Source organism: Lissotriton helveticus, chromosome 7 (genome assembly GCF_964261635.1).
Source record: "Lissotriton helveticus chromosome 7, aLisHel1.1, whole genome shotgun sequence".
Classification (NCBI taxonomy): domain Eukaryota; kingdom Metazoa; phylum Chordata; class Amphibia; order Caudata; family Salamandridae; genus Lissotriton; species Lissotriton helveticus.
Genome location: NC_136068.1, coordinates 1,227,301,982 through 1,227,328,850, shown reverse-complemented (window position 1 = coordinate 1,227,328,850; position 26,869 = coordinate 1,227,301,982). Strand labels below are relative to the sequence as shown.

The window sequence follows — 26,869 nt, the reverse complement described above, 5'->3', positions numbered from 1 at the left end:
GAGCCACAGGAAAGTGGGATGCAGCAAAAGGGGTAACCAGGTAGAGGAGGAATAATCAAAAAGAAGCACTGCCATACGTGGGGTAGACATCAGTTTCTGCGCCACGACTAAACGTAAACTACTGCCACAACTCTTGGAACTAGAGGACCGCCAGAAGACCCTGGAGGGGCTGTGTCTCACAGACACAAACCCAACACGAAAACGCACCTCACTGCAGGCACAACAGTCTATACAATGCCATCTTATGGGTGAGGCCAAAGAAATATGGTTAGCATCTCAGCACAGAATCTACCAGTGGGGAGATAAATCGAGCAAGATGTTCCACAGATTGTGCCAAGCGGAGAATTCCCCTACTAATGTACCGGTGCTTCGGGACGATCATGGGGCCTTGTGCTAGTCTCCTCAGACGGTGGCTGCAGAGTTTGCACGCTATTTATCACTCCTAAATACATGCCAAGAGCAGCTATCGGAGGCATCCATAGACTAATTCTTACGTACTCTTCCCCCTCGCAGACTATCAGACTCTGCACAGGACTTGCTTGATGCTCCAACAACACTAGATGAACTTAGCGCTGCACTGGCGGCCATGCACCCAGGCCGGGCCCCTGGACCTAACAGTTTTCCTATGGAATTCCTTTGACTACACAGGATTACATTGGGTCCCCCACCTACTAGATGCTATAAAGGAGGCTGAGGCCAATCCAAACTCCCTCTGGCATGGTGCCACGCAGAGATAGTTGCATTCTTAAAACCGGTACGCCCACCGGAAGATCCAGCATCATACAGACCTATCTCTAATTAATTTTGAGCCTAAGCTTCTGGGCAAGATCCTCACCGAGCGCCTTCGATCCTGTATACACGACCTGATCCACCCAAACCAGTCTGGATTTATGCTCCACACGACATAACATCAGGCGTGTGCATAACGCAATGGATAAAGCCCTGAGGCTTGGGCGCCCTGCAGCCATACTACTCGCAGACATTGACAAGGCGTTCGATTCCCTCAGCTGGACATACCTCTTTCACCTTCTAGACGCCATCAACTTATGGGCGCCTCCTTTATACAGGGCTTACTGCCTTAGTCTGAGTTGCGGGTCACGTTCCACCCCATTTCCTATATGTCGGGGCACACAACAGGCCTGCCACCTGTCACCATTATTGTTCGCCCTTGTCGAAGAACCTCTGGCAGCATGGGTGCGTGGCGACCTGGTGCTCAGGGGTTTTGATGGGACTCATCTAGATCGGACGACATTGCATTGTACGCAGATGTTGTCCTCTTTTTCATGACCAACCAGTGGTTTTCGGGACCACGTATCCTGCAGATCCTGTGTGTTTTTGGCCAAACCCCGGGTCTTCATACGAACTCCGCCAAGTCTGTACTTGTTCCCGGTATGCAGGCATCAGGTCTGGGGAAAATTAGCTGAACAAGTGTCGCATGCAACCACAGGATTTAAGTATCTGGGTGTCTTTATGTTGCCGTGCCCACAAACCTTGTGGGCTGATAATATAAATTAAAAAAATAATAATAATAAAAACCAAAGGAAATGATGGACGGAGCGTTGACAATACAAGCACTCACCCCCAGTCATCAAGGGTTTAATCCATCACCATTCTTTAGCCCACTCTGGCACCCCAGTTCAGACATGGCCATATGCAAATCAGTCTGACCCTGTGCCTCATGGGAACAGTCCAGCCCGAACTGCCAAGCCATGCCTTCCCTGGCCCGGAAACAAGCTACCGAGGACCGGTTTCTGGCATTTCAGCCTTCTTCAGCCCGGCTTGCTTGAATCCAGTGGCAAAGTGAACAAGGGACTCACGTCTGAGCACACCCTGCCAACTTATGGCGAACAAAGAAAAACCAAAGGAAATGATGGACGGAGCGTTGACAATACAAGCACTCACCCCCAGTTGGCAGGGTATGCTCAGACGTGAGTCCCTTGCTCACTTTGCCACTGGAGTCAAGCAAGCCCGGCTGAAGCCGGCTGTAATGCCAGAAACCGGTCCTGGGAAGCTTGATTCCGGTCCAGGGAAGACATGGCTAGGCAGTTCGGGCTGGACTGTTCCCATGAGGCACAGGGTCAGACTGATTTGCATATGGCCATGTCTGAACTGGGGTGGCGGAGTGAGCTAAAGAACGGTGATGCATTAAACCCAGATCAGTTGACTGGGGGTGAGTGTTTGTATTGTCAACGCTCCGTTTATCACCACCTTTGGTTTTTCTTTGTTCGCCCTAAGTTGGCAGGGTATGCTCAGACGTGAGTCCCTTGCTCACTTTGCCACTGGAGTCAAGCAAGCCCGGCTGAAGACGGCTGTAATGCCAGAAACCGGTCCTGGGAAGCTGGATTCCGGTCCAGGGAAGACATGGCTTGGCAGTTCGGGCTGGACTGTTCCCATGAGGCACAGGGTCAGACTGATTTGCATATGGCCATGTCTGAACTGGGCTGGCGGAGTGAGCTAAAGTACGGTGATGGATTAAACCCAGATCAGTTGACTGGGGGTGAGTGTTTGTATTGTCAACGCTCCGTCCATCACCACCTTTGGTTTTTCTCTGATAATATAAATACCCTTCTCAAAAGCCTCAATGATGAGACAACAGTTTGGTCCTCTCTTCAGCTCTTATTATACGGGTGGGCAGCGATTTTTAAAATGGTGTCCATGCCTAGAATACTGTACAAGCTCCATTACCTTCGATATGCCTTTCCGGGGGCTTGGTTTGCACAGGTCAATGCAATTTGTAACAAATTTCTCTAGCATGACGGGGCAGTGCAAATGGCATTAAATACGTGCATGCAGTCAACTTACTGCGGAAGTATTGCGGCAGCAGACATTTACGCCTACTATGCTGCCTCTCACCTGCAAGAGGTCAAAGATTGGTGGTACAACTCGCTATTGGATCCAGTGTTTGCTTTGGATCATATGGCAATGAGTAACGTCCCTCCTTCAGCTTTTGTGCAGTGCTTAGAACCTAGATTTCTTGCCCCTTGCCAACAGTACTCTAATCGGACTATGAAGGGCACAGTCCGACAGATGGGTTGGCATGGCCGCCTGTCCCAGGCAACCCCGCTGTGGCAGGGCACTAAGCTGCGCCCGGCGTCAGCACTTAAGAGATTTCGTGGGTGGGACATCGTAGGAATATCCACCCTGGGGGATGTGGTACGTGGCACAGCTTTGAGGAGAAGGAGTTTCAATTACACAATTGCCCAAATTGAACAAGCAGTCTATTCTTTCTCATCCAGTAGAAAAAATAACAGGGTATTTCGGGCAATCTTTACTACCCAACAACTTCATCTTTATTACATCAGGGAGCAATATGGCTATGTAAACATCCATATAGGACAGTGTACCGATGGCACGTTCAAGACAATCCTATGAATGAAATTGATTTGCTGACAGTAAACTATCTTTTCATGTCATAGCTCTGGATTACAGAAGTGAAAGCTAGTATGTTGAAATAAAAAAAGTTATATGTTCTTCAATCAATATGGAAAATGCATATAATAAATTAATGATGTGAAACTATCTTATGCCATTTCACTGCAAGGGCCTTATATCTATGGGCCTTAAAAAGTGTCAATACCGACTCAATTTCTATATAAAATCAGGGCTATAAGGAAGAGTTTAAGACTAAATTGACTAACAAAAGCTTAGACTATTGATACCATTGTGACTGTCGATATGACAGCACGAGCCATAGTGCCCCTATCTTTCCACTAACTGGAGAGAAATATGCGAGCGTCAGTCACTCTCAATTCACTCTCTTTGAAATGCTGGTAGAGCATTTCTTGACTGGGTCAGAAACTAGCTGATCTGCTGTATGCTTGTCAGACTTACTGACCCAGTAAGTCTGAAAAGCATACAGCAAGTTCCTGTTTCACAGCAAAATATATAATGCAAACTGATAGATTTGCAAAGAACAGTTTAAATAAATGCCTTCTCTTACCTCAAATGACTTTTTTTCCATGATACTATGTGGAATACTGTAGAAACAATGAAAAGAGCACAAAGTCCCATTCCATAAATCCATGCAGTTATCTTTTCCCAGCGATCATCTGACATTTTATGCAGTAGGGCACTACCCACAATGGCAGGGACAATGAGGAACTAATGAAAGGATAGAAATACGAACAAGAGTTAATGAAAATGTAAACCTGCAGTTCTTGTTAAAAATATTTACATTAGCATCAAACAAACAACTGAAGCATTGAGAATGTAATATGTATATGTTTTCCATCCATGTAACTATGCAGTAATTAAAATAGGGAGAGAAAATCGCGCCAAGAAACGAGCATTGGCATAGCCAATAGGTCTCGCCTTTGGAACCTTATAAGTATTTAGTTATGCAGTACAATATCCTTGGTGCAACAACATCAACTGTTCCATGTCTGAACACTTACAAGGTCCCAAAGGCGAGACCTATTGGTTATAATGCTTGTTTTTCTTGCAAGCATAGGGTTGTCAAGTTTATGTGGCAGCATGGTTTCTTCTTTTTTCTCTATTTTCGTGGGACATGTTTGCAACAAAAACAAAATAATTGACTATCTGACTAGCTCGCAAAGGCAAGACCTCCAGACTTTATCAATGTGTGTTTTAGTGTGCGTTGCTTTTCTCATGCGCTATATATGTATTTATCTTTTTTTTAAACTTTATTGATGGCTGTTCCAAGCTACATTTCTTCATGCTCCATTACCAGCAGTGTAGCAAGAGGGGTGAGGGAAGGCATCATTACACCCCCCTAAAGAGATATTTCTTTTGTAAATAGTGGGACAAGTGCTTTCAGTCAGTATGGTGAAAAGTCTACCCGATTTCACCTGGGATTTTTGCATGCCCACACCGACAAAAACACACAGACTTGCCCTCGTCTCTGTTTTGAAGGCCGTAAAAAATGTTGAGCTCTCCCTTTCCACTGTCCCATAAGCCCACCTCATGTTTGATTCTCAAGTGTTTAACAATATACCCCTGCGTGATTGTTGGGAAATCATCTGAAGATCGCCCCACCCCCCCAATCTTATTGGCCAAGCCTCGCCCTTGTTCATTCATAATAACTTTATTTTGACTTTTTAAGTCATAAAAGTACATGATTAAAAATAGAGGCATTTGAATTTGACATCCATGATTGATATACAATTGTGGCAGTAAAAAAACTACAGGAGCAACAGAGCACAGAAGATTCAGAGCATTGATACAAAATAGCATTTAAGGCCTCATTTAAAATAATAAATTAATATAAAAGACATTAAAAGATCTATTAAACATTTGTGTGGGGGCCGATAAGAACAGACAGAACTTCAGGTGAAATTTGCAAAATAATCACGATATTTATACATCAATTTCTAAAAGGCGCCCTTCTCTTTCTCCACATTTCCTGCAGAAATTTAGACATTGCAATAACAAATAGGGGTTTCGTGTCAGAATAGGGGTTTCGTGTCAGATTTTAAAATTCTTAATGTGGCTACATAGTTCCTTATGCCTAGATTCCTACATACTTGCATGATCCATTTGTTCCTAGCCTTCTCATAGGCAGTGCAAAAGAAGACCACATGGACCTCTGTTTCTTCTTCCGTGTAGCACCCAGGACAAAGATAGCAAGAATCAGCTGACCACTTGTTTGTTAGTGCAAATAGCGGACGGGTGCCGTATCTAAATTGAAGATAGAGCCTCCTTGTCAGCGCGGGATATATAATATCCAGGGCTTGTTCAAAGGAGTAAGAGATTTTAAAATTCAAGAACACCCAAGTCGAGCTTGTGTTGGGGTAAGCTTGACTTCGGGACGAGAGATTGTGCTCTTTCAGGATTTTGGAGAGAGTTTTTTTCGAAGTAGTTGCGCATGCTTCTTCCGGCTCTGCCCAGAGGTCCTCTCTCCCAATTGTCTTACAAGAGTCTCTCACAAAGCATAAGCAGGGTATGCTTCCAACTGCTCCTGGTAACTGTAAGAACGACCTATGCTCCTCCCTGTAGCACTGAGGAGCTAAGTGCTCCAAAGCCGGCGCCAGTACAAGAAAGGTCGGCTTGAGATAAGATCGGCCACAGGAGAGACACCCAGGTCCATCCTTAATGGAACCAGTGGGGTGTTAACTGGCAATGCTGCAATACTTCGGAGAAATGTATTTTCGGTTAACATTAATAATTTGGATTACTGTGACCCCAAAGTTCCGCCCCGTACAGGGCAGCGGACCGGGCTTGCACTTTGTAAATCTCCAATAACAGGCTTATTGCCTTTGAGGAACAACCATTATTAATTTTCCTTATCCCACCTATAGTCTGTGTGAGCCTCAAGTTTGCCTTTTCAATTTGGGGGTCCAGGCCATTTTATCGGTCAAGGTCAGACCAAGATACTCAAAGACCCTGACACTTTCCAGTGGGATGTCATTCATGGTAGGATCCGGGTAGGTAGACGGTTTGGCGCTGAAGACCATATATTTCGTTTTGTTGATGTTAACTTGTAGTTTCCTCTTTATGCAGAAATCAGTGAATTCCTTTGGTACTCTCTGCATCCCCATAGGTGACTTAGAGAGGAGCAGGGTATCATCCGCAAACATTAATGCAGGAAATTTGCAGGAAGCCAGTCTTGGGGAGTCCAGATTTTTAGCTTGGTATAGATCTCCCACTAGACCATTAAGAAAAAGAGAAAAAAGGGTTGGCGCCAGTACACAGCCCTGGCGGACCCCTTTATCAACAGGAAATGGGGCCCGTCAGCTGTGCATCTTTTCCGTACCTTACTCTGGCAAAAGTTCCTTCATGGAGGCGTTGCAGTTGTAGACAGAGATAGGGGGAACCCCCATAGTACACAGAGTGTTCCATAGTTGATCTCGGTCAACCATGTCAAAGGCTGACTTAAGGTCAACAAATGTAAGATATAGACTCCCCTGTTCGAGTATGACATGCTTCCAGTGGATCAGTTGTAGCCTGAAAAGCTGATCCACTGTGGACATCTTGGCCCTAAAGCCAGCCTGCAGGGGGGTCAAAATGGCCTGATCTTCAATCCAGTCTTGCAATCTCCCCAACAGTAGCCTCCCATACAGTTTTTGAGACACATCGACGAGGCTAATAGGCCTATAATTTGATGGTTCCAATGGGGACCCCTTCTTGTAGATTGGAACGATCTCAGCACCAGCCCATGTCGGCAGTGGAGGGAGACCATATTGAATTGCGTTAAAAAGTACCGCAAGATATGGGGCCCAAATTATGTGTTCACTTTTAAATAGGTCGCCCGGAATTTTATCCAATCCTGGGGCTTTGTTAAATTGTAATTTAGCCAGTGCCAATTCCACCTCTCCCAAATCAAATGGGGGTGCGTCTAGTAAGCTCTGAGAATTAAGATTAAAACCTGAAGTTTTGTTTGGGTTTGGCTTTTCGGGTAAGGTAGAATATAGCCCTTTAAAGTACGAGAAACAGGTGCCTTCGTCGATGTTAGGGTCAAGGGTGGTTCTACCCTCTATGTTCCCATGGTGGACGAGGTTCCAGAAGCTTTTGCTGTCTTTGCGCTCGAGGGCCCTCTTGATTTCTTGCCACCTTGCAGTTTCCCCATTCGATTTTAGCATTCTCAATGGTTCTCTTATGGACCTTTCTAGCTTCCCTAATGTTTAAAAGGTCAGACCCCTTGAGTGCTTTCAAAAGGGCCTGTTTCGCTAGCCTGCATGCTTTTGTGTACCATGTATTCCTTGGATCTCTGGATCTATAGCTACTGTTGCTGCTCCTATAGACGAACGCGGCAAGGGCCTCCGTGAGGGTATGGTGCAGGTTCCCTATCTCAGTGTCAAAATCAGGATACTGGCATTTCCCTACCAGATCACTGACCCTTTCTAGTACCGGATTGATACTAGCATACAATGCGGACAATGATGCCTCTGACTCAATTACCTTAGTCCATCTTATCCGCCTCCCTCCCTCTACAATGGTCAGATTATTTTGGTACTTCTCCTTGACTGAATTGTTAGTTCCAGCCCATTGGCAATCCCACGTCATGACTAGAGGATTGTGATCACTCTCAGGTCTATCTCCTATGGCAAAGTCCCTCACCTTTTGCCATAGGTCCATACTGATCATGATATAGTCAATAGTCGAGGACTGGCCGCGACTCACGAACGTCGGCCGGCCGGGACTATCACTTGGGAAGCGGCCATTGCATGCCCTTAATGCAAAATTCAGTGTCAAGGACGTTATCTGGTGGGCTAGCCGAGGAGAGCAACTGATAGGTGTCATATTTAGGGGCGGAATTAGCCAGCTGGAATCCTCTTCCTCAGTGATCAGAGATATGTCACCTCCTAGTGGCTCGAAGAAACATTTAAAATTGCCACAAATTATAAATTTAAAATTCCCTTCCAGACTTGCTAGGAGGTTGGTCAAGCTGGCAATTACCGACGAGGTCTCACCATACTTCGTCGGGCGAGAATAGACATTGATAAATGCCAGTTTCTGAGTATTCTTACAAATAAGGGTAACAGATTATATCCGGTGAATGCGTCTCAATACGCGTGACCGTGCAACCAAGATCTAAAGCTACCCAGATACAAAGGCCCCCGGATGGTCTACCCATTCGTCCTTTAACAGCCCCCTCGCAGTATGCCACAAAACCTGCCCTATATTTTGGTTCGACAGCCCAAGTTTCCTGAAAAGCACATATATCGTGGGTATCGATGTAATCCCGCCCCCCCCCAATCAGGCTGGTCAAGTTTAGAGGTGAGACCAGCAATGTTCCAGGACAATATTCTAGGGCCAACATTTGTTCTCTGCTCTACAAACCCTCCTGGTCGCCCAGTTAGTGTAGGACTGCCTGTAGTGGTAGTCCCTGGCATGATTACATCGGGAGGTAACAACACATCGATGCTTTCAATTTCAGTTAACTGGGCCCCTACGATGCTGTGCAAAGTTACTTGAGCTGTGCGTGCAGTTTGGGTAGGGACTTTAGTGAGACCCCTAATCGTCTCCAGTATCTCCTTCGAGCCTTCCCCAGATGGTTTTACATTCTGTGTACACCTGAATGAGCAAGGTTCTTTTAAGTGGGTTACGCTCTTGTTTGTGCTTTCCCCTGGTCTGGAGTGCGGTGTATCACTGAGCAAGCGTTCGCCCATTCCCTGCCTTCCAAGTCAGTCTACTCCCTCCATCCCATACAATTCTGTTAAGCGATTAAAGGTGGGTACGGAGAAGTTAGCTTTAGAACCTTCCCAGTCCCCAACGCCTTACGTTCTCAAGGGGTTGAACTGTCCCCATTTTGCTTGGTGCTGGGGGTAGAAGTAGCTCAGATCCAAGGCATTAATCGCTCTCCAGTCCCTTTGAAATTGTTCATTAGTTATAAAGTCTACCACTCGTCTGTCCCTAAAATTAACTACAATGGAGTCCCTTGGTATGTCCTTTGTTCTGTGCCCCACCCAGCTTACCCTTCTTACTAATAGAACTTCCCCGTTTAACCAGAAAGTTACTTTGTTCTTTAGTTCTAGGTAGCTCTCCGATTTCCCGTCTTTTAGCTCCGGAACACCAGTGAGGACAACAACATAAGGAGAGGACTCCGGGGGTAAATGAATATGTTTTATCAAAGGTTTTCAATGAGCCTCATTAGTCGTTGCTTTATCAGTGTGGGGGACCTTTTTATACAACTCTTTTGAGTGTTTTATTCCAAACTCTGCCTCTTTTTCAGGACTACCGAGGGATTTCTCTGTGTTCTCTCTCATTTTTTCTAGTGTCTGGGTTGGCAGGTTATCATGGGGGACCATGGGGACAGAAGTGGAGGGGGCTAGGAGATGAGGTGTGGTGGGGTAGAGCGACAGGAGCTTTCTTAGTGTTATTTCCAGAAGTGTTAGCACCCTTCGTGCCCAAGAGCTGGGCTTTTAAAGCCTCAAAGTTTCCCTTAGTGGAATGCTCAAACCTCTCCAACCTCTCGCCGATTAACCTTTTTCTTTCCAATAGAGGTAGGATTAGGACTTAACCAGATGCCTATTTGGTTGAGGGAGTCTTCGGATAGGTGGGCCAGGGGGGTGGTTAAATCTACCAGCATGTTATTTGTGGTTGCTATATTGGAAGCTGGGAGTTACACCGTTGCCGGTTGTAAACTAGATTTGGTAGTCTGGACTTCCTTTGTGATGGTTGGTTGTGCCCTAAAAACTCTCGGCATCTTTGGGCATCTCCCCTTCTGTATACCCCCTCCCCGTTTCCGTTTGGCAGTGCTCGACTTTTGTCCCCTTCTGATGTTTATTGGGGAGTCTGGGGTTGCATCCTTTGTTGAGATTGCACTAGTGGTTGGGCTTGCTGGCGTAAGAGAGTAGGATCTACTTAGTCCATATGTGTCTATCACATTCTCCTCCTTGCTTTCTATAATTTGTTCTGGGCGTAAGGGTCGTATACTGGCGGTGTTCCCCTCTTGTTGGTTTGGAGATGGTACTAACATTAAAGGGCCTAGCGAGGAACGCCTATTATACATCGGTTCGACAGATAAACGTCGCTCGGTAAGTGCAATTTCTTTTTCAAGCACGGAGGTGGCCCTAATAATGAATTGATCAAGTGTACCACTTACACTGCCACACACCCCTGCTCCCTTCCATTTCCCAGCTCGAGTAGCCATTGGAGTGGCGGACTATATTTTTTGCTCCTCCCGGAAAACAGTGTTTCAAGCAAACTAGCTGGGGCGGGGCACAATTACATAGATAGCAATTATATACAAAAGGGGCTCAGCCCAGCCCCTAATCTGGATGAAACAACTAAAGTCACAATATTTCCAGGTATGGCTATAACAATTACAATTAGAGGCCACTATAGTGTGAATGATGATGTAGTCCTCAATACACAGTAGTCTTATTGCAATAGATTGGGACAGTACTAGGAGTCACGTTAAATTCGCAAGAAAGTCAAGTTATTACCCTTGTGTCCGGCTTTAACTGGTCCATGCACTGTCTTCCTGGTGAAGTGCTCAGAGAGAGGGCCCAGCCTCGTCTGGCCTCCGACGGCCACAGACAGCCACAGACGGTCCCGCCCTTGTCCCGGGCACCTCCCGGCGCCTCCCGCGCACGTCCTCGTGGAACGAGGGACCAGGCGGGGCTTTATGCGCCTCCTGGCGCGCACCGAAAGTGTTCCTGCCCCGTGGGATCTTGGGGGTTGTAGGCAAGGACGACATGACCGGAGGAGCCAAGCACGGCCGGTCAGTATCCACAAAAGTCCCGGTAAGTGCAGCAAGGAGCAGGGTGGGTGTGGGGGGGGGGAACAAAGCCCGGCCACGGGAAGAACTACGGGTGATTCCGGCTTCCACAACCACCCGCGATAATAACACAGCATTTTCTAATTTTAAAACTATTAGATGGCAAAGATTTGAAGTTGGTGGCGAGCTGTCTGGTGACAAAGTACCAGAGGTTTTAAATGTTTACCAATGTTTGCAACAGCTGGGTTTGGGAAAAAGAGGAGGCTCTAGTCAAGCACATTCAGCCTTCAGGTTTTATTTCGCCTCTACCTGGTAAGCGACTTCATCACAAGAAAGGAACATATTAATCATTAACAAATGAAGCCAGTCTTTTCAGTTTGCTTAATGGCACAGCTGAGAGGTACCGAATTGGCATATGTTATCCATGTGCCGGATATTAAGCGTGTGCTTCAATTCATAGTCAAGATGCAAGTGGGATAAAACATTCATGTATGGATGCAAACAACCAGTGTGATCCTAGACAGGAAATAGGTGTTCTGACAGCGAGATTGCCCTTCTCAAACGGTAGACAGCAGCCCTAGGTCACACAGTGCATTCAGAGGAAGTCACTGTATGAGCCAAATAAAGAGCATAATGATGCACATTTTCCATTTCGGCATTTCAGGCCTTGGCTTTTTCAGCACCAAGCTGGGCAATGCTGTCAGGTTAATGTTTAAACTGGCTTTAATCCCTTCCTTTGATAAATTCGAAAGTCAACACCAGGACAGGCAAACACGGCGCGAGGGTGAGCGGATGGGGGCGCCTCTCATACAGAGTGCAGGCTCACGCTCAGGGCGCACAACAAAAGAGCCATCGTTTTCATAATGAAGGGCGCGATGGATGCACAGCGCGGCTCCCAGTACACCTGTAATTACCCGTGCACGCGGCTCCGAGCGGGGCCACGCTCCTGACTCCGCCGCATCCACCTATCGGGCGGCAGATGGGAGCAGGCTTCTGTTGACATTTGCCGCAATAAAGGGTCCCGAGCAACCTGGCTGAAAGGTGACAGCGTGCAGCGTGTTTGAAGATTAATATCGCAAACAAGCACTTTGTTAACTCTGCAGCGCTGGCCTCACCTCCATCTGCCAACAAGTGGCATCTCGAATACACCCCCCCGCCCACACCCAGGGGCGCACGTACCCTTGATGTTTGAAATCAAGAACACGAGACGACGGTAGCACATACAGCTGCTCAGTGATGAGTGTTTCACTTCACCCATGCTTCCCTAACCAAGGTGGGTGAGCCAACAAATAACAAGCATTGACCGCACGGCAGAAAAGCCACGCGGCTGTGAAAGCGAGATCTGCAACAATAAGAAAAAAAAGCGGGGGCCTGCAAGATTCCGTTTCGGGAGCGTGACCGAAAGGAAATCGCCACCAAGATGTGCACGTGTTGCATTGTGTGCAATGCAACACGTTCACGTTTTTGTCAAAGCTGTGGCGACGACTACAGGTCTCTCCTATGCAACGCATGCGGGTTGCGTAGGTGAGACCTAAAAATGTAGTAGGCATAGGATTTCCCTTTACTCAGGAAAGACACTAACTAGAGGGCCTTATCTGAGAATAGTCCGTTAACACCACATCCTCCCTATAATGCAACTCATTCTCCAATGTTCCCACTATATTTTCAGCACAAAAGTGGCAGAAAGACCAAGGACTTGCTAAAATGAGCGACAAGCAATCATGTAGTCTCCTCGTTTAGTAGATACGAAGAGGGGAGGAGGAGGAGGATGATCAGAATCATTTCCGGTAAACTGTAACTAGCTAGGGTTTCACTGATGAGACTTTCCTGGAAAATAATCCCCACATTCCTCATCACATAAGCAGGCCTGGAACAATACGAAGCATAGGTCAGAGCAAGAAATATATAAGGCTTCCACCACCGGTATTTCAAAATAAGATATACTGATTTTTAATCTGCTGGTTGTCATTCCACCACTAATTAACACAAAGTCTGTGAAGGATGGTCTTAAATGTTCACTGGCTAGCGGGAGGCTATACCAATTGGATCTCCCCGGTATAGATGCATATTTTATGACCTATCTTTCAAATCTGCTTAATGAGAGGTAAAAAGTAAACATTCTAATATCGATATCACGATGGAGGATACGAAGTGGGGCATAATTCCTTGACGTCAAACACTTCACAGAGGTCTAGTAACATCAATGTTTTCAGAGTTTGAATCTTGCTCGTCTTAGGGCACCCATATAGCAGTGATCACTAATCCACTAATAAAGAGGAGAAATTCTGCCTTTGTTGGGTCCACATGGTCACTAAGTTTCACAGATGGCTGTAGTTGCACAACTTTATTATTTAAAATCGTATAGGTATGTGACAATTTGGCGATCTGCAGAATGTTTGACAGGTCAAAAAGGGTGCTCGAGTCTTTTTCAACAATTGAGTAAAAAGAGTCAATTAAAAAAAAAAATTGTATGAGTTTAGCCCTTAGACAGGGCAGTAACAATGAAGAGCCGATGACGGTCAGCAAATGAAGAACATGTAGCCAGTCATTAAAGAAAAGTGCTGGAAACCGACCTGAAAATGTGTGAGTATGAAAACATACTAGACAGGACTTAAATGAAAAAAAATGCTTTATGAATAACAGGTGCCATTTTCCAAGTAAAGATGCCGCCCTGGAGTATAAGTGCCCGATTACGAGTCTGGGGTCTTCCAACCACCAGACTTGTGGTGGACAAGCAGTGGCGGGCCACTATCCGCTGTATTAGGACTTCTAAACCCGTTGGGGCAGTGGACCGTCGACTGCGCCAGGGAATAACAGTTCTCTGGCGGTGGCGCAAGCGCCACAACGCAATATGCTGAGCAGGAACAGGCGTAGACCCGCTCAGCATATTACCAGTTCCTGGACCACCAGCCTTTTCATGATAGAGTCCCGCCGTGAAACAGTTGGCAGTGCAGGAACATAGCCCACACTGCCATCGGGACACATTCAAAGGGGCAGAACATGTGCCCCCTTGCCTGTACCCCCACAAAGTTCCAGCACGGGATGTCCATGCCCGGCTGGAACTCCTTTTGTTGTTCGCATTTTAGTGCTTGTTTTCTAGGCACCGCCGTGGGAATGGCAAAGAACCGCCGACTGCATTACGAGTTGCAATTTGCAACACGTAATACAGTCAGCAGTGCTCGCGTGGACTTGGCGCAGCAGAGGAGGCATTGCGCAGCTGCGCCAAAGTCGTATTCAGGCCCTAAGTACTGACTGTGGCTGACAGCATCATGGCTGGTTCTGGAAGCTGCAGTTTACCAGTTTTTTTTAAGTGATAGGTATTTAAATACGGAATATATTTTCCTATTACAGCAATTACTCTATTACGAAGTCCTCAGTGATTATGATTTGCAGCTTCTTAAATTAAGGTAAAATGCTATATAACTCCTAATATGGTCTATTAAATTTGGGTAAATGCTCTGAAAAGTGCTTTACCTGTGAAATAAGTATTTTATAGAATATGCAGAATCTCAAATATGCCAGCATGCCTGTTGTAGGTTCTCTCTTTCTCTATCAAAGTGTTTTTTCTAATAAAGAAGAAAACCATTTCTGACCTAACAATTTCTTTTGAAAGGGCAATGCTTAAGTGATATATTTATGAGTTCATTGTCAGAAATGCATTCACAGAAGCATTTTAAGACATCATAAAAATCATAGTTAATGATGGAATCTATTGGAGTAAGTAGGTTTGTATCAGTTTTTCCAGAAACACCTAAGAATCTGGGGGCTTATTCATAAACTGCATTTTATAGCATGCTTAGAAATACTGCAATAGTCCTGCAAAATGCTTTTCACAAACCTGCATGCAAAGGGTGCCGCCTCTCCCATATTTTATGTGCAGAGATCTCCGCCACGACTGCGGAGATGTCTGCACATGTAGGTATACGATTTAGTAGTGAATGTACAAGGGGCAGAAGAAAGGGTGGCTGCAACATGGGGAATACTTATTATTAAAGGGGGAGGGGAGGTTTGTGAGGAGTAAAGAGGGACTGAGGGAGTGGCATTCACCCACCCACAGAAGAGTAAGACCATTGTTATTCACAAACTGCACGTCTATATTAAATACAGCCAAAATGAACCAAAAACAGTTGTAAAAGTACTCCAGCTCAGAGCCGAAATAAGTCCAGCACCACCCATGACCACTGGGTACAGCAATACCCTCCCACAGAAAAAACGAGAGGTAGGCACTTAAAACAAAACCACATTAGAAACAATGTTAAAACAAAATAATTTATTTAATCTTTTATAAATATACAAACGTTTATTTTAATGTTAAGAAATAAAATGTAAATAGATCAATATTAAATACTTTACTAAACTTTTCTCTATTTAAAAATAAACACAACTTAAAAAAACTAGATTGTTTGCTCATATATTTAGTAACTTTCAAGTTATTATAAACACATATACACATTTTACTGTATGTGGGTGTTTTCTTTTAAATATACCCCTAAACAAATTACATTTTTAATAAGCTTAAATTTTCATTATCAAATCTATTTACTAGTGCTGAAGCATTGTTTTATCATTCGATATGTAAAATCCATATATAAATTTAGTTTCCATTGGCATTCAACTTACAAAAACTTAAAACATTTTTTTACTTTAATTAACTTTTAAACATTTTCCTACACTTTACCATAGGAACATCCCAATGTGCAGAATGTCAAATATAATTGTAAAGTCCCTATTAGAAGAAAATGTAAGATTGTGGAAGATGTTTTTTCCGATTCCACCTCCTAATTCTGGGGGTGGGGACATGCAAGTCTACACCTTTGAGTAACTTTACACTCCTAAATTATGAATAACCAAAAGCAGTAAAGTTTCCCAAAAGCATAAAAGTAAACGTGTCGATTTATACACATGCAAGTTTACCTTTGTGAATAGGGCCCCTAATGTTAAAGCAAGGGAGATCATATTTAATGGCACACTATTCATGAAATTTCCAACAATCAAACAATGTCCTGAAAGTCTTGAGAGCTGTGTGGTTAGGTCCTTTAAATGTCTGAGTAGCATTATGATTCTCAATGTAAATATAGATTTTTGCAGCAGTTCAGTCTAATCGATCAAAACATTTAAGTTTCAGAAGAAGGTTAAATTATTGCCCAATTGGCCAACAATTGCCAATGAATCCAACATGAGACATGGGAGAACGGTCTATACAACAACAGCAGCATTAAAATGCTCGGTATGCAAGCCATTATTAAGATATTAAAATATGAATGGTAGAAGCGAATATTCAGAGCACTGGGCAATTATGTGATAAAATGCTTTTGTGGATCAAGGTAAGTGGGTAGTACCATCTGCCCTCTGAAAAAACGCATACTAGAGCACATCAGAGCAGTGCACAACAAAGATTTGAGCTATGCTATTGCCAAGCAGCTGTAGGAAACTGGCTCTATTTATACTACACCAAAATGAGGTATAGTGTGTGTATAGAGTCCAGGTGACCCCAGAGGCAGGCAGAGGTTAAAGTTAGATAGAACCTTACTCTCTATTTGGGGTATAGTGGTCGAGCAGTAAGGCAGTATCAGAGGACAGTGTTAAGCATTTGATGTACACATTCAGTCAGCAAATTAATTCACACACTTAAGGACTGAACTCTAGGCCAATTGTTTTTGTATAAACAAGCATTTACAATGCAACGGTCTCTGCATTATTAGAGGCAGAGCTGTTGGCATTGCTCATGACATTTTTTTCCATTTTTTTATTTTTTAAAACATAAATAAATGGTATTGTCATTTACAATGGCAATAGGTGAGCATTAGAAAGTAGTAGAGTATTCGCGGACACAGAGCCACACACAGAAAGCCACACACACACACAGAGCCCCACACAGAGAGCCACACACACACACAGAGCCCCACACACAGAGCCTGCCCCACACACAGAGCCCCCCCACACACACACACACAGAGCCACACACACACACACAGAGCCCCCCCACACACACAGTGCCCCACACACAGAGCCCCCCACACAGAGCCCCCCCACCCCCCCACACACAGCCACACACACACACACACACACACACACACACACACAGACACACACACACACACAGAGCCCCCCCACACACACACACACACAGAGCCCCACACACACACAGAGCCCGAGACACACACACACAGAGACACACACACACACACACAGAGACACACACACACAGAGCCACACACAACGAGGAACAGGGGGGGCAGAAAAGAGAGCACAACGAGGAAACAGGGGGGTGTGGGGGTCAGAAAAGCGAACGGAACGAGGAACAGGGGGGTTGGGGGTTAGAAAAGCGAGCAGAACGAGAAAAGCGAGCGGGACGAGGAACAGGGGGGTGGGGGGTCAGAAAAGCGAGCGGGCATGTAGGCATGGCAATAAATGACATTACTTTCTGTGGATTTGCATATGTTGTTACAGAATGCTGTTTTTTCAATCGTAGAGGTTATGGACAGCCTGTTTAACCAAAGCAAGAAAGCAAGGGTTTAAATCTGTACAGCAAGATCAACGATCTAATTCCATATTAATTTTGAGTACGGGTCAAGTACTGTTCCTCCTTAAAGTGACTTTCAGTGGAATCTGACAGGGAGTAAGATGCGAATGCATAAATTAGTTAAATTGCATTAGCTTAATTAAGTGAAAGCTGACCTTTGCTATTTAATTACTAATTTGGGAATGCAAGGTTATTGGCATACTTGCTATCAAAAAACGTTTCATTGGGCCACCCTTACTTTTAAAGGCCCGGCAGAAACACACACACCATATCAACGAATATACATGTGTCTGTGAGACATTCTACCTGTACTAATGGACTCATGGTCGCTTATTAGCGTACACATTAGAGATTTTACAATATTTTGGTACAGATTCATTTATTTAAAAATCTTTAGTCCTGTTTCACTGACTCCATTTAAAATCAATTTACAAAACAGTGGTGGGTCCATAATCACAATGTTCCATTAAGGAGGGTTTATCTCCCTGCACGCATTTAACTCAATGTGTTGTTGTTCGATATCTTCATTTAAAACGCTTACAAATGGAAAAAAGATCACGGCATGCACTGCGCGGGCACTCCACGAATAGTAATACATTATTTATTACCTTTGCTTGGGAAGAGACGTGTCTGGCCCACTGGCTTCATGGAACACACACTGAACTGGAAAACTTAAGTGATTGGATATTCTCAAGATTGGGACCTATACGGTGCCCTCGGGTGATCTGAGCACAGGGGCCTCAGCATCATCTCCCTGGTCTTTCCATGCGGTTGCAACAATTTTCATATGCCTTTCCTTGGTAATGCTGTGACCACTGCTTTAAATGGCGGGTGCTAGTTGCGGTCAAACAAGCAGTCTTTACACTCCTGGAAAGATGGACCTACGGGTCACTAGGAGGAGGCAAGTGTCATCTGCGCGTGGTCAAGGTCAAACAGAGTAGGTGCGTGAGGGCACAGAGGTGAAATCACTATAGCTGCACACGGATAAATTCAGAAATAGCAGATGGCAAGCACGGAGTAAAGTCCACGTAAAAATCCTTTCTCCAATCTCTGTTGAACGTTTCCTCGATAAATATACTTTTTTATAGAAGTACGCAGGGCACTCACCGGTGTGTTGGAGGAAATACTTCAGAAAATGTATTATGTTTTTTGTAACAATTGTTCCAGAAATCATTGACACTTTCACTAGTCTGCATGTCGGAGTATAGGTGATAAGTGTGTTTTACTGGGAATAAACCACGTCCGATGCGACCGTTGTGAGGTAGACGCATTAGGCTTGACACAGATGCACAGTTGCTTTAAACGCGGACCTTGTTCTTCCAATGGGCTGTTGGGCCGGTTAGGGCAGAGGGTAATGACGTCTGAGGCACTCTGACAAGCCCGAACGCTTGTGATCGCCCTGCCCACTACTTCACATTGTTTTGTCAGGGATTTGCACTGGTTATTTCTGCACACGAATGTTTCTTCTTTTTTAAGTTAATGTATATACTTTTTTTTAGTTATCACAGGTAAGCACCCGCTGAAACCGAGCACGGGGGAGTGTAAGGGCAGTTGAATGGGGGGTGTGTCTGTGTCTGTGTCTGTGTCCCTGTGTCCGTGTCCGTGTCCCTGTGTCCCTGTGTCCGTGTCCAACCCTGTGTGTCTCCTTGGGCATCTGTCTGTGAGAGGAATAGTGTGCATGTGTGCATCGGATCAATATGTGCGTGCGTTCACCTGTGTGTCGGGGGAGAGAGTGCTGGGGAAAGTATGTATGTTTTGTATGTGCGAGTACTGCTCTGTGTGACTCCTTGTGTGTGCATCTATCAGTGAGAGTGACAGTATGTGAATTAGTGTATTTGCATCGGTTTGTGTTTCGGTATTCACCAGTATCGGGAGACAGAGTGCTGGTGAAAAAAATGGATGTTGTGTATGCGTGATACAGCTCTGTGGGTTTCCTTATGCGTGCATCTGTGAGACAGTGTGTGAATTAGTGTATTGCATCAGTTTGTGTTTCTAGGTTCGCATGTGCGTCGGGGGACATGGTGCTGGAGAAAGCATGTGTGTTAGTAAAAGTAGCAACAGTTATCCGTCACTAGCGCAAAAAAAAAAAAACGTCTGTGTGGGGAGCGGACGTGCGCCCTGTAAATACACCTGTTATTTGTGTGTGCGTGTAATCATGCGCACGTTTCTTCCCCTCGCACACGAGCGCATGCTTATGGTTAGGGGGTTCCATTGGGGAACTAGTCCTGTCTTGGGGCGGCATGGGTCAGGTCGCGACAGATCGCGATGAAGCTTAGCATGGAGTGAGAATGCATTATTGAAATGGTGCTAACCTGGGTCTGTCCTATTTTGGCAAACACGTAGTCAGAAAGGGACTGCTTCGTCGGCGCACAATGCCATTCTCACTCCGTGAGAAGATGTCGAATTTATGTCGCCTTGTGAGACACACGTGTGCAAGTGCTGAGATACGTGCGATTGTGCACCCCCGACTGGTGTATGTCTCACCTGTTAATTGCAGTTTTATATGCGTCCTTCAACCTATGCGTCCTTCAACCTATGATTAAGCGCACCTTCCAGTCAGAAGGAACCCTGCGAAAAGAAAGGTGTTTGTGTTGCATATTGCATTGATTTATTTATGTATTTAATCTGCTGAGCACACACGCTGAACAAGTGGCATACGGTGTCAAGATAGGTACATTGGCCATAGACAGCCCTGGACGTAGAAATCTCGCAGACCTGCACTTCCCGCGGCACTTGTTCCGCTATCATCTGGTGAACGCACTAATGCTCTGTCGTAGCCCCTATGAGTCACTGCTTGAAAAACAAGTCCACCCCGAGTCTGTTTCACCCCTTTTAGCAAAGAATCTACGGGACGGAGGAGCGCTGCGGGCGGAGGGAGGGGGGGGACCGGGACGGAGGAGAGCTGCGGGCGGAGGGAGGGGGGGAGCGGGACGGAGGAGAGCTGTGGGCGGAGGGAGGGGGGGAGCGGGACGGAGGAGAGCTGCGGGCGGAGGGAGGGGGGACGAGCAGAGCAGCTCTGGAAACTGGGAAAACAAAACAATTAATGGCGGACACAACGTTCAAGATTTTCCGGATTGGGGGCGTGTTCGGTGTTCTCAGAATGGGCATGGCCTAAAAGTGGAAAGAAGAACACCGAACACACCTCCAAATCCGAAAAGGACGGAGCCTATTCGGAGGGACAGCTCTCTCCTCCAATGGCTGGCCTCCGTTTAGGAAGTCAGCCAATGGGAGAGAGGCAAAAACAGAGGCGGGACAAATAGTCCACACTAAGAAACATTAAATCTCGGTACTTCCGGTTCTGCCTTCGGCAGACCGGATATTACCTCGACCTAAAAAACATATACGGTTGTTTTGTTTTAGAACCAAGCAAGCCTGGCAGAGGTGAGCATTAAATACTTGACAGTAATAGGTTGCGGAATGTAGAACAGTATGAAAATGTAATAGGAATTGTACTTTGTCTGATTTACAGGGGATGCAGTAGGTTACAATACTTAGCAAATACAGTACATCGAAATGAATAGGCTTTTTCAGTAAATTATAGGCAAGTAACTTTTTACGCTACTTTTCTAACCCCGTGCTGGATACCTAGATTCCGCACTGGGACATTTCCTGAAAACAGGTAAGTAAATAAGTTTTGGTTTAGCTCAGGGCAAATGGGGAATCAAATTAGCACCAAAGGTGCACCCACTAGAGCGGCTGGGTGCAGGGTGCTGTTTTGAGGTCGGATGCCCCGTTTCCAATGGAGAACCTCCGGTTTGTAAAAGCACTGCAGGCAGGGAGATGAAGGACTTCTGGGTGCGACCAACACTTCGATATGTAAGTTGGGAAGTTAGGGGTTGGTTAGGCACCGTCGGTTTGAGCACACAATGCTGTGGGTCGTCGGGTGCAGCAGTGCCTTTTGGGGTTGGATCTTCGTACCAGCTCCTAGTCGCTTGAAGCAGGTCAGGGATTGCCAGATCTCGGTTCCGGATTGACCTCCTCGTGGTGTTTGCCCACTTGAGCTCGGGCCTTAGACGGCGGGTGCAGAGTGGGGTGGATTCGCGGTTTCCGGCTGCTGCCAGAGGTTGCAGTTGAACAATTCTGGTGTTCACGGGAGAAGCAGTCTTTGGAAGTGAAAACAGGCAGGTCATCTGGGGTTTTTGAGGTTGCTGGCAGCAGGACACAATGATTTCGCAGGAGCAGGTTCGAGGGGGAGACACGCTGGTAGGGCTGGGGCCAAGTCAGTTGGCGTATTCCTCTTGTTAGCTGCTGCGTGGCTCTTCGGTCCTTCTTTTCTTCTTGTTTTTTGTCTGGATCTGAGGAAGCAAGGTTCAGGGTGCCCCCTTAAATACTGGATCTAGGGGTGTTACAGGTAGGTAGAAGGCAGGGACCAATGAGTCCCTTCCCTGGGGTGGGTACACCCCCTATTGTGCCACCCTCCAGCAGGAGGGGGCCAGGAGCCTGTCCCTGGTTGGTTGGGTCCCCCCATCCTCAAGATGGCAAGGACTCTGGGTTGTGCTTCACCTCACCTTCCCCACCTGAGGGGTGGAGTTGGCAGAGGTGGGCACACCTCTCTCCCTCGCTTGTTTTTCCCGCCGGTTATCCTGCCCCAAGCGGGGGGCAGAACCAGTGGGGAGCAGTTGCTGAAAGCAGCATGTGGTCTGGGGACACTCACAAAGGCGGCATGTCTTTGAAGCTTCCCCTTCGTGAACCCTGCCCATCCTGGGGGGAGGCGGCTTGGCCCCTTGTCCAAGGATGTGCATTGTTTCACGCCCCCAGGAGCAGCAGGCTCTCGACCCAGGGGTCCAGAAACATGTCTGTTGATGGCAGCCTAAGCAGTCACTCAGTCGGGACACTAGAAGTTGGTCGAGTTTCAGGGGGCATCTCTAAGATGCCCTCTGTCGTGCATTTTACATTAAATCTCAGTGTGGGTTTAATGTGCTGAGAAGTTTGATACCAAATGTCCCAGTTTTCAGTGTAGCCATTATGGTGTTGTGGAGTTTGTAATGACAAACTCCCAGCACCAGCACTGCACTTACAATGCCCAAGAATGGACTTGGGAACTGTAGGGGTACAGGGCTCATGCATCTGTACCCTCACCACTGGCATAGTGCACCCAGCTGGAGGGGTGGCTAATCTAGGCCAGGGCAAGTGGGTTGTAGGCATAGCACACAAGGATGTGTGCCAGGTCGACTTCACTTTTGTTCTGCACCAAGACACGCAGCCTGCACGGGCAGTGTGTGAGTGAAAAGGTGCAGGGCCTCTAAGGGTGGCAAAATAAGTGCTGCAGCCCTTAGGGGCCTTACCAGGTCACAGTGCCCTGGGTACCTGGGGTACCATTTACCAGGGGCCTACCTGTGGCCAGGGATACCAATTGGGGTTAGGCTTCAATTCAATTTTAGGGTAAGAACATAGGCTCTGGGTACCTGATTAGCAGGAGCCCAGGGCACACTCAGTCAAAGAACATCAGCAATTCATCCAAAAGTGAGGGCATACCATGCAGAAAGAGGGCACTTTCTCACACAACCCCCCTTCCTCACAAGCGAAAGATGATGAGACTAGCCTTTCCCTAGAGAGTCTTCATTGTCTAAGTGGAAGAACCTGGAAAGTCCATCTGCATTGGGATGGCCAGTCCAGGTCTGTGTTTCACTCTAAAGTCCATTCCCTGTAGGGAGATGGACCACCTCAACAGTTTTGGATATTCCCAAAGTCCCAAACAGGTATGGTCTCAGCTTCTTCAGGGACCAAACTACAGCAAGGGCCTCCCTCTCAATGGCACTCCAATGCTGCTCCCTGGGGAGAAGCATTCTGCTTATGAAAGCAACAGGTTGGTCCTGGCCTTCCTCATTGGTCTGAGATAGGACCGCTCCTATCCCTAGCTCAGAGGCATCAGGCTGCACTATGAACTGCTTGGCATAACCTAGGGCCTTCAGAATTGATGCTGAGCACATAGCTTCTTTCAAGGTGTCAAAAGCCTTTTGGCAACTAATTGTCCAGTTGACATTTTTGGGCATTTTCTTTGAGGCGAGTTCTGTGAGGGGAGTTACAATGGACCCATATCCCTCCCCCCAACCTCCCTTAGTACTTAGTCAAGCCAAGGAATGCCCTGACTTGGGTCTTGGTGGTTGGAGATGCCCAGTCCAGGATGGCCTGGATCTTGGGCTGTAAGTGCTGTACCTGGCCTCCACCAACAAGGTGGTGCAAGTATACCACAGTTCCCTGCCCTATCTGGCATTTGGATGCCTTGGTAGTGAGGTTCTGTAAATTACTAATTCGTTCGTGCTCAGCCTCCATTTTGTAGTCGCCGCCATTTTGTTGCCCTCACTCAGGCAGCGCGGCGAACGCGATGTTTTTGTCGTTTCTGTATTTACGTGTCAGGTGGCTTCTTTGCCTGTGTTTACTAACTAGTGTCAGGGTCTGGCCGAGTACACTAATTCCTGTCTGAGCTGATTAATCCCCGTCCGGACCATTTGTTGGTTCACACCATTCTTTCCTCCGAGTTATCTTATCTGCTATCCTTCGCAACATGTCTCTTGCATTCTCCCGTTTCACGATTGTCCTTCCACAACATGCAGCTGTGTTTTCTCTACTCGTAAAGTGGATTGTGTGGATTCACTTGTAATTTACTCAAGGGGTCGGTGACAAACATAACCGGGAAACTTGAGCTGTATTAGACTTAAAGTATTGTCTATAACATTTGCCCATGTCTCATTCTCTTGTGTGATTGCATTTTGCATTGTATTGTACCATATATAAACCTGTGCGCCACGGAGTTAAGTGGCAGTCTCTTTTGAACCTCGTTTTAATCAACGACTTCTAAGACCACTGTACTAGCTGCAGCTAATAAATACTATCTTCTACGCCAGACGAAGAGTCTGTGTCTCTGTTTCTGACAAGGCAGGTGAATCCAGGGGATTTCAGGCGTACCCTGCGCCGCCGAGCCTTAAGGCTACGGTTCTCCAACTGGCGCCCAATGTGGGGCGACTTCAACGGTAGCAGTTGAGCCCAAGGGTCGGGAAGAGCCCCGCAAGAAAATTCCAGAGGAAGCGCACCACGTGATCGACCCCTGTATGTTGAAAGTGGAACAAAGGTCTTTGACAGCGCGGCTACTCCTCTCAGACGGCTGCTGACGACTGCTGCCCTGACTGTCGCCCTGCCTTGGACCCTTCTGATGATGTTTGGTATAGCGAGACGATAGACGAACCTTCGCTGGTGTAGGACGATCCTTAGTTAAGTATTTGGTGGGTCGCTCCCACAAACGTTGTTTTGTTTTGGTTTTTGGGGTTTTTATTCAGGTATTGCAATACCCGAAGCCAAGGGGTAAGTACGTTTGTACTGTTTTATTGATTTACACCCCTTGTTGTTTGTGAACAGTCTAGAGAAGTAACGATGCCTGGACTGAGTAAGTTCAAAAGAATTTGTTGCTTAGGTTGTACGAGGGATTCCCAGTTAGAGGAATCATGTCTGATTCCTCCAGTTGGAACTCCCACTTATGAGCTCTATTCGAAACATGGTATTGGTCCCATTACCTTTAACGAGACATGGGTCCAATACACTAAAAATAGTGGAGTTTTGAAATGGCCCCAAAACAGTAGTTTTGATCCCGCCATATTAGATAATTTGGAAACGATTCTGTTTAAAAGAAAAGCCCGGCCGGCAATGTTTGACTCTTTTCGCCTTTGGCGTAAGGAAGCCAAACAGAAGGAAATTAAACAAGCAAAAAAGGAAAAAAGAAAGCGCAAAATAGGTCAATTATAGAGGCTGCTCAGCTGTTCAAAAATGATGAAGTAGATGGTGCGAATGAGATACAACATCGCATGGCAATAGATAAATGCTATCCGATGCTGCCTACTTCATCGTTAAATAAAAGTAAGGAATTGGAAGAAGATTCACTAATGTCTTGTTTATTGAATTCACCTCCGTCCTATGCTCAAAATACTAATGTACCTCTGTTACCCCCTCCTATTGCTCAACCAATGGTTGCTCCATTACCAATTATTCAGCAACCGGCTCAGCCTATTAATGCTTCCCTGCCTGCCTCTGCTCCGTCTTTGCCGCCTGTAATTCAGCCCCCACCCCTCTCCAATTCCCCGCTCTTGTTACTTAGCCGTCTATGTTCCAGTCCCCGTTGCCTTCTATGTCTGTAAGGACTCTTGTTCGCTCAAGGGATTCCCCTACCTCACACAGGAGACTAGCAGACGCTGTTTTTAATTTCTTTTCTCCTCTTCTTGGGTCTTTGAACTGGTCTCCAGCTTTCTCTAGACGACAATCTCGTTGTTAACTTCCTCTTACGGATGAGAAAGTAGTTTTGGGTTCCCTAGCTCGTAAATGGATTAAAAATGGACTAGAATACAGTACAGGAGACATTATGAGTTCCTTTCATCAATGGGCAGAGCCCACACAAAGATATGTTTTTAACGTTATGTGTCAGACTCTTATCAGTGGTTGGGAAGATATGGAGTTGGATACTGTTCCTTCGGATTTATTGAAATTACAAGCTGATTTTGATAAAGGTTTTATTGTAGGGCCACAAGTTGAGGAGGCGGTGAATAAACTCGTTGCGTTCCGAACAATGTTTTTGTCCTTGTCCGTTTCCAAGATTGATGCTTCCAAAGGCAAGGGCATTAAGAATTATCCGATGCGTGAAGTTCCCCTAGTACGGAGGGACGCAGTGATTGGTCCGCCTGCTGTCCCTGCTCACTTTCAGCGTATATGGGTTCATGAACCCTGGAAAAGGTCTGAAGTATTGGCGCTTAAACCAACTCTTCCGGATCCTCGTAAAAATCCAGCTGGATATTACAAGGAGTTGTCTCAAACAGTTGAAGCTTGTATTATGAATTTAGCCGATATTGATATGTTATTTGGAAATGTTGTCCCGCAAGCATTATGGGCACAGATTCGTAGGGAGAATCATGTTGGTGAATTAGGTGGTGATTGGGCCGCTATTAGAGCCGCTGACGCTAATCAAGTGGGTGGCGCGAAGCCTGAGGATCTGATTACAGCCCTACCAGGCAGAATAATTGAATTGATGAAAACTATGATGCCCGCGGTGCGAGTTAATTGGGATAAGCTGCCTGCATGCAAGCAAAAGAAAGACGAAAGCGTCTCGGATTTCTTCACTCGTTTTGAAGAGACGTTCATTGATCATAGTGGTCAGGATCTGAGTGTAGAGGGGGGTCAGCGATTGTTTGTAGATAAGTTTGTGTACAATTTGCTTCTTGAATTGTCAAATAAATTGAAGAGCT

General features: G+C 46.1%; 1 protein-coding gene across 4 annotated transcripts in view; it reads right to left on the bottom strand.

The window, feature by feature from the left end:
* The window catches only part of MMD (monocyte to macrophage differentiation associated), a 175,379-nt gene that overhangs the window by 81,644 nt on the left and 66,866 nt on the right, over nt 1-26,869 (bottom strand). For all 4 annotated transcript variants that reach the window (XM_078654412.1, XM_078654413.1, XM_078654410.1 and 1 more), the window contains exon 4: nt 3,941-4,101. In XM_078654412.1, the coding sequence (XP_078510538.1) occupies nt 3,941-4,101 (161 nt within the window). The remainder of the gene's footprint in view (nt 1-3,940; nt 4,102-26,869) is intronic.